At 47.9% G+C, this 9,017-nt stretch overlaps 1 protein-coding gene across 1 annotated transcript; it reads right to left on the reverse strand.

The window, feature by feature from the left end:
* Positions 1–621: 621 nt before the first annotated feature.
* EV420DRAFT_1625133 (uncharacterized protein) lies at positions 622–1,569 on the reverse strand (the record flags this gene model as incomplete). Its single annotated transcript, XM_060475982.1, has 4 exons — positions 622–751; positions 810–899; positions 954–1,188; positions 1,245–1,569. 4 exons carry the CDS (start codon positions 1,567–1,569, stop codon positions 622–624), a joined length of 780 nt encoding a protein of 259 aa, XP_060321280.1.
* Between the last annotated feature and the right edge of the window lie 7,448 nt (positions 1,570–9,017).

The following is a 9,017-nucleotide window of genomic DNA, read 5'->3' on the forward strand; positions in this document are numbered from 1 at the left end:
TTAGCTTAACTGATTCCACTATGTCGAGCGTTGCTGGAGGAGACGCTATACAGAAGAACTACAGACAGCGTTTGAAGAGAACAGAAATGACAGACGAAAATCGTTAACACGCCATCATGCTTAATACCGACTTCCTAGTCATTCATAAAGATATACCGGTTCTTTCGGCTAACGCTTACTACAGTGAGTCATTATTCAGCATATTCCGACAGTCTTCTAATCCTCAGTACCAAGCATTGTTAGTAATCACACTCGCAGTGAGATCACTTTCACAAACTTTTAGAAATCTCGTACTTGATACGTGAGGTCTATCGAGCTTCGACTTATCAATGCATTGAGTTGCCTCGGATCATGTTCAGCACGCAACTCTTCCTCGTGTGGCGTTGCGTCGCTATATCTCCTCATTTCTCATTTTTATGCCGTGTAGCACCTATTCTTTCTCACAAACATTTACCTACGACATGCCTACATTTTTGCTCCTAAGCCGTGCAGGATATAAACCCCATAAATTCGGTATGAGCTGAGAAGGAAGTACTCTGATAAGTGACATGAGATATACTATTGCGTACTAATACCCGCCCTATGAGATTAAAGAAAAGACATATTCCGACATGACGATGCTTAATCATAGAATACCAATGTTCTGATCTCAATGGATTGTCTGAACGGTGTTCCTTCCGGGGTGGTAGGATCAGCAAAGGCTGTATGGGGCGTGTATAGAGCTACGCTTCCGTCTTGAACAGACTCATTACTAGGAACCGAATATATCAATAAGAGCTCGGAAAGAATGGGAAAAGTAAAGCACAAACCATTTAATGAGAACAAACTCATCGGGTCGCATATCCTTAAAGTAACCCCACCTCTGACGTTCGTTGTATTTAACACCGTATGTCTCTCCCCTTTCTGTCAGGGTAAATCAAATCGATAGGCTCGACGTCCTTCTCTGGGTCGACGCTAGAGAAATGGCATAGCGCCAGAGGCCCAGTCGGTCGCTGGGGTTCTCAATCGGTCTCCAGAGATTGATGATCTGGAAACGCTTGGCCAACAGCCCAGGAGCGTCTTCCGGGGGAAGGTGACGATGGACACGAGCAATGGTCGCCTTGAATGTTTGGTCGACATGGGCGATAGCCGCCGGCTGACGTTTATCTGGATTATCCCCAGATTCACCTGGGCGGCGACGGCGTATAGCTGTGGATTTATAATGTAAGTACAATTTCGAACTTGGACCCAGGCGGAAAGCTTACTATGGTCAAATATAACTACTTTACTAGCTCCGGTGAGCTCCTTCAAAAGCGTGATGCTCTCATCATAGTATCCTTCAACCTGCACCTCCCCGTCTTTGATAAATTGCGTGGGACGATTGGAGAAGAGTTGGAATCCAGCAGTGTCGAGAGTAATGGATTCTGAGTTCAGCTTTGTCCGATAATTTTCGACGGTCACGGTTTTTGGCTCCAGGGTGTAGTTCCGATTGTTTCTCGTGTCAGGGCCGGCATTGTTTTTGATATATGCCCGTTCGCCGTTAGGGGGGGATTGCATGAAGAAGAGGTCGGCAACGACACCAGAAGACATGATGAACTAGTGTTCTGGCATGAAAGAGCAGGGTTTATGTATGCTTTTGCGTATGTATTAATATCACACAGGTTGACGAGGTACGAGTACGCAATGGCATCGAAGAGTTGCGTGCTGAACATGATCCGAGGCAACTCAATGCATTGATGAGTCGAAGCTCGATAGACCTCACGTATCAAGTACGAGATTTCTAAAAGTTTGTGAAAGTGATCTCACTGCGAGTGTGATTACCAACAATGGTTGGTACTGAGGATTAGAAGACTATCGGAATATGCTGAATAATAACTCACTGTAGTAAGCGTTAGCCGAAAGAATCGGTATATCTTTATGAATGACTAGGAAGCCGGTATTAGGCATGATGGCGTGTTAACGATTTTCGTCTGTCATTTCTCTGTTTTCTTCAAACGCTGTCTGTAGTTCTTCTGTATAGCGTCTCCTCCGGCAAACGCTCGACATAGTGGAATCAGTTAAGCTAAGACGCTCAGTGATTTCTTTACCGAGTGGTAAGCGACTGTTTCAAACCGGACGAAATCCTGGGAAAATGGGTGGACAACAGACCAAATTCTGATCAAGGCTTTCGGTCATAGCAAAATGAGTCGAGATTCCCTTTGATAGTAAAACCGACACATTTTGCTGTGGTCAAAAGCCTGGGTCGAAATGTTATCTGTATTCCAATTGTTTCCCGACCCTTGCATTTTGACCGGCACTGCTCAGTCACCTGCCAGGAGTGCGATACCCTTACCCCCTTTGCCGGATTTTAGCCTTCCCCTTGGGGCTCAAGCGCGAAGCGCTCAGGTCTGAGGCCTAGGTTCTTGCTCCGCGGCGAAAAAGAAAAAGAGAGAGATCGGACCACGTAATCATGCACGACAAAAGTTAACCGGACCGACCGACCGACCAACCGACCAACCGACGGCCAATTTCTTTGCCTCACATCATTCACCAAGTTTTCGCGGAGTCCAAGGTCCTGGTCGTAGCAAGTGCAATGATTTTCCTAGTGAGAAGTCTGAAATAGAGCTCACTTTTAATTATTCTAGTGCTTGAAGCTCTTCACCGAGCTGATACATATGCATAGAATACTGGTACAAGTTCAGGGACAGCACGACGTCGGCAAATACGTTGTCGTTACCTTCATGCCACATGGTGTTACTCCACACGCCCTATATTTAAAAGAGAAAAGCTAAGAATACACCACAGTTCTCTTCACTCAATACCAACCGCGACTGACATCGAATCTCCCGGGCATACATTCCTTTCAAGAGGACTGCGACTGCCACGATGATGAAAATCTCCAGTCGTGGCCTTCTTTTGTGCATTTTTTCGATTTGCACATTCGCCTCGACTCTAGCTCAAGACTCCCAAACGTTTGCGTGGTTGGATGTATGTAAATACTTATTTCTTTTCTTCAGACAGTTTACATGAGCGCTTTCCCCAGCTTCCAGCGAGCGACAGTTTGGAATGGGTGGACTGTTACACTGGTTTTCAGTGCACAAATCTAAAGGTGAAGCACATCTTGGATGATGGTCACATTCATTGCTTCTCACTTCATGTCAAATGACACGCAGGTTCCTCTCAATTACTCCAGTCCGGACAATGAGACGATTGTTCTCGCTATCATTCAATACCCTTCGCCCCTTCCCGTGAATTCTACCGACTACAAAGGTCCACTCTTATTCAACCCCGGCGGACCTGGTGGAAGTGGCGTTGATTACGTGCTAGAGGCAGGTGCCCAATATTCGCAGATGTTTCAGGATCAGTATGACATTGTCGGCTTTGATCCCCGTGGTACGCGTCATTTTCCCACCAATTTCTCCGCCAATTGACGATTGAATTGGAACTCCAGGTGTCGCGCGCTCTACACGTGTATCTTTCTACGAAACAGGTGCCGAGCGCGCTTTGTGGGATTATAACATCTTGGTTGAGCTTCTGGGTCGCCCGGATGGTATTGAAAACGCTTGGGCGCAGGCTATCATTACTGGCCAGTTGGCTGGTGAACGAGATAATAACGGGTTATTGGCACATATCAATACCGATCAGACTGCCCGTGATATGCTAAAAATCACTGAAGCGTACGGACACGAAAAGCTGCAATACTGGGGTTTCTCGTACGTTTCATCAGGTTCTCTGAATAACCGCAATGATTGATCCCTTTGAACTGCGCAGTTACGGCACTATATTGGGCGCGACCTTCGCTGCTATGTTTCCTGTAAGCGGAAGATTCTACATCTGATGTCTTGTCTGACTCGGAGAAAAATATTCAATAGGACAAGATTGAACGAATGGTTCTGGATGGCGTCGTTGACACAGAAAACTATTATGCCAGTCAGTCATTTGAATAGAAAGAAGTAACTCGTCAACTGACTATGTTTAGCGTTATGGTCTGACAACTTGACGGATTCTAACAAGACTTTGCAGGCGTTCTTCGACGGATGCTATCAAGCTGGTCCCGACGGGTGCCCTTTCTACGATTCGAGTCCTGATGCAATAAAGCAGAACCTCGACAATCTCTATGATACCATTCGTGCTAGACCGCTTCCGGTTCGTTTGCCTACAGCCTATGGCGTAGTCGACTACGCACGGCTACGTTACGCGGTCTTCTCCTCTCTATACATACCACAGAGTATATACTGGACTCTGGCAAAAGGACTGTCAGAGTTGGCCCAAGGAAATGGAGAGGGCATCCTCAACTTGACCGCCCATACCCCATTCGAATGCTCCTGTGACGATCCTTCCGCATTGCTCACAAGCTCTGTACAAGACTCCATGATCGCCGTTATATGCAACGACGGCTTACCCGTGCCTAGGGACGTGGAATCCGCAGAAGCGTATTATGCAAATCTTTCTGCTCAGTTTGAATGGGCGAGTATCTGGACTGGTGTTAGAATCGGATGCGCGTACGTTCTCATATGTCTACTGCCTTCTTTTCGCTGACCGCACTATTCCACCAGAGGATGGCCAGATTATCCGAAAACTAATTTCCGAGGTGATGACTTACCGGCGCATTCGCAAAACAGATGCTTACAATTCTACAACTGGCAGGTCCATTCACGGGTAATACAAGCTATCCCATCTTATTCGTCGGTAACACAGCGGGTGAGTGTCATAGCAAACGTCCCATCGGGATACCTTACCAATAGTAATAACAGATCCCGTCGCGCCTCTCGCAGCGTAAGCAATAAATAGCCCAGATAATCTATCCAACTCACCTATCCATTCCTAGTGCCAAAAAGGTGGCTTCCGGTTTCGACGGCTCTGTCGTCCTAACCCAGGATTCACCAGGGGTGCGTGGTATAATATATTCATCGGTGTCCTGCTCCTAATGCCTCAGTAACGTAGCACTGCTCGATCTCTGCCAACTCGCCCTGCACACAGGGCTACATCAGAGACTACTTCATCAACGGGACGCTCCCGGAATTAGACACCGTATGCCCCATCGTCGGTACCTTGTTTGACAACACAACTACCTCTGGTTGGTTGAAACGAGACCTTTCCGGGTTGGATTCGGAAGAGCAGTTTTTGGAGGCGGTCAGGCGAATTAGCTATTCGGCCAAGATACCAACGACACCTTTGTCTCTCGTCCCAAATTCTGGTTGCGCTTCCGCGGGACACTAAATGGACATCCACAGACATTTTGTTACACCAACAAATATCTTTGCAGACTGTCGAAGTGACTGGACACTCTTTACTATCAGGACATTACATCATTTGAATTCCAATTGCGTTCCATCCGTTTCGAATGCATATATAAAATAGCAGATAGAAAATATGTACACAGAATGACAGAGGTATAGTAGTGTGGTACATGTCGAGGTCGGTTCCTTCCTTTTCATCCATCCATAATACACAGAACAATTACAGCTCGTCCTCAGCACGGCCCGAGCCGCCAAAGTTAGCTTCCAGCCAGTTCTTCAAGGCAGCATTAAATGGTCCCGGATTTTCCATGTGTATCCAGTGCGAACCTTCCACCATCTATATAGAAATCCGTTAGTTTAGTCGCAATCAACCGCAAATCATGACATCACTCACTGCGGTCGTTAGACGTGGTAAGAAGCTTTCGGATTGGAGCAGTTCCGCGGCTTTGACCCAGTCGGCTACAGGATCCTGGGGAGGCAGGCGATCAGACAGTGGGCCAAACAGCTTCTAAACAGGTGGCATACATGTGTGGGGTAAATGGCCAAGACAGGCTGCGGCAGCGTGTGATTGCCCTGCTCGTTGGCAAACTTCCACGTTCCATGTCGGTTCTGCGAAACGTTAATCATTGAAGAAAGGTATTGAAGATGGCGGATATATCACTTACCCCCGTGGTGTAGAACTGGAGAGCTGTAGAACATTTATTTGATGACGATCAACTTGGACGAAATTCTTACTGTTTTTGAAGCCCTGGTGGCTAAATTCCTCAACGAGATAGTCCTCCTCCTCAGGCGATAGAAACGGAATAGGCGGGATCTATTGTATTGTAAATTTAAGTCCGGCTTCAGAAGCATGGTACGTCTCGCCTCCTCATAATCGCTCCACGCCCCTAGGAACGTTTCTGAACTCTTCAAAAACTCATCAGGGGGCGGGCTCGACTTGGCACGGAGTGTCGCCCGAAGAGATCTGCGAATATCCTTGTCCAGTTCCTTGACAGCATCAGGCGTTTGTAAACCGAAGAAGAGCTGATACGTCAGTTTAGGAAACACGGTCGTGAGATCTTTGATAGGAACGAAGGGCCCAGCGGAAGGAATATACTACGAAGATATTAGTGTCAGAACGAAGCAGAGAATACAGGCGCGACTGACTGGAACGACGGCCCCAATAACTCCTTGGAAAATATCTGGGCGGAGTCTTCCCGCTTCGTAGCAGAGTACGGAGCCCCAATCATGCCTATGGCTGATCAGTTATCCGATAGTGCGGTCGAGGCTATAGAGGCTTTACCCTAAGCAGATAGCGGTATCCACTTTGGCGTGCTCTAGTATACATGCAAGGTCACCGACGTGGTCGAACATCGTTCCAGAGGTTTGCACGTCTTCAGGGTGTGAAGAACGCCCGAATCCACGCAAGTCGGGCACAATCAAGCGATAATCATGCTAAGAAATGATCATGTTAGAGTGTCGGTAAAATCGCTTAGCTAGGAAAGGTGTTCACTTCAAGCGCCTGTATTTGATACGCCCAGGTGCTCCAGATACTGGGCCAACCGTGAACGAGTATTATCGCTGTTTTGGCGGTAGGGTTGATATCGACGTAGTCTGCGTCGAGAGAATGGTTGAGTGCTGTAGAGATGGGTTACGACAGAAGACCCACTAAGCTCAATGTCGACAACTGCATGGTCGGCGTCCCGCTTTACGGCTTTACATGCCGCTGTAGTTCTAGTATATGTGGTAGGGTCGAATCTTGAAGAAACACCGGAAAGCAAGCAACCGCCTAGAAACAAAAATGTTGAGAAACAAAACTGAGGACGCATAGCAAGAAACGTGGAAAAGATCAGAGAGGATTTCATACATTTATACCTATTTTATATGGGCGGTACCTTTTAGATGATGATCATGTTCCGCTTTTGAATATCTACGATGTGTTATTTTTAAACTGATCGGAGCCGGAATCGGCATCAAGCTGGCAGTACGGAAAGACTAACAATGTTTACACTCCGACAGCGCGACTCAGTCACGGCTAAATGGCTTACTCGGCCCGAGCACTGACAGTACATGGGCCTTTCATTCCAAGTTCCAACAAAGTTCAGTAACCGGAGAAACAATTAGTCCACTCAAGGCTTCAGTGTATGCGTATTTCCCTTCCCTTCATTTCCAGAGCCGGGAGGTTCGAATACCGGACACATACATGTGCAACTTGAGAATATCGTATACTTCAGAGGCAAATGATTGGAAGCCGGTTTGTACGCCGTTTGTTCGACAGCCAGTGATGAAAAGACGAATTCCCCCTGGTTCCGATCGGATCTTGCGAGTGGATCGTTCGTGTACGGAAGGAGCGGGAGGTCCAATTGAGGCAGGGAAGCTCAGATATACAAAGCCGATACGAATGGAAAATCCGTTTCATGCGACCTTCTCCTTTCGCTGGCAGGAAGGCTAGGCATCTCGGAAATGAGCGCCGGGGCTGACTTGAAAGGCAGCTAATGTCAATGCATATATCACCGGCGGTGAATATAATAGATAGCTACTAGGACGACCTTCCGGTTCTCTCCTACAGTGAGCGATGCCAGTCCTGACAGGCCTTTTTGATCGTGATAACATGAAACTAAGGCGCTCTTATCGACATGACCACTTGGCTCCACTATACACCGGAACGAAAGAGTCACTACGGAAGGCTATCAACAACTGACAGTTAGCAGAGACTAGAATGCACGAACCTAATGCGCTTTTAGATGCGTTTCTCTTGTTGACTCTACTCCGGGGCGAAAGCTGAGCGACATACCACCGACCCATCCAGGGGAGGATGGAACTTCTCTTCTACCCGGATTCTCGCTGCGATCTCCTTCTGTGACAAAGGTCAAAGTCTGACGTTCCGCACTATATGCAAATAGGCAGTGAATTGCAGGCGATACTTCCCTCGGAAATACAAAGCAGTTGACGCCGTCACACCCACGATCATGATCAGAGAAGTTCGTTCGTGGCCTGGGCGTGTTCTCGCATCAGCAGCTGTGCAACTTTTCAACAGTCATCAGTCGGTTATCAGGTTTTCCGATTAAGATGAAAAAATCCGTTTTAATGTCGAAGTCTACATGTCCTGCTGTACGTGTACTTCTAAGCGACGAAAGCCTTGCCCTTCTCAATGTTCTTCTTGAGGTCAGGTAAGCAAGCGGCAAGTAGTTTCTCTTCTTCTGGGGACAGAGGGCCAATGGGGCGAATCTTCTCAACACCGTTGGGCTAAATAGGCTAGGTATTAGCAAACAGAACTACAGATCAATATGATGAACTTACGCCAAGTTCGACGTTAGAAGAGAAGAAGTCAATTCCCTCGCTCTCGAACAGAGGGCTCTTGACGAAGGTAGGCGTAACGACACCCTTTTCGCCGCTCAGGCCACGGAGGAGAGCATCCGTGAACTTGGCACCGGCGTAGGCCATGGACAGGGTAGCGCTTCCAGCACCATCTTTAGCCTTAACGACTTCATCACCACCGAATTGGATCCGGTGCACGAGCTTCTCGTAAACTTCGCCCTTGATGGCCTTGCCATAGGTCGACTGTGAGAGGAGAGGAACGATAGTGGGACCGCTGTGACCACCGACGACAGTGATGACCGAGTCGGATGGCTTGACGCCCGCGATACCGGCTGTGAACCGAGCGGCACGAACGACGTCAAGGGTGGTAACACCGAAGACGTGAGCGGGGTCAAAGACACCCAATTTTTCTAAGGTTTTGGCAACAATGGGGACGGTGGAGTTGACAGGGTTCGAAATGACGAGGATGTGGGCCTTGGGGGAAACACGTCCAACTGCTGTCGCAAGGTCACGGACAATGGA

The sequence above is a fragment of the Desarmillaria tabescens genome, assembly GCF_030435595.1.
Source record: "Desarmillaria tabescens strain CCBAS 213 chromosome Unknown EV420scaffold_537, whole genome shotgun sequence".
Taxonomy (NCBI): domain Eukaryota; kingdom Fungi; phylum Basidiomycota; class Agaricomycetes; order Agaricales; family Physalacriaceae; genus Desarmillaria; species Desarmillaria tabescens.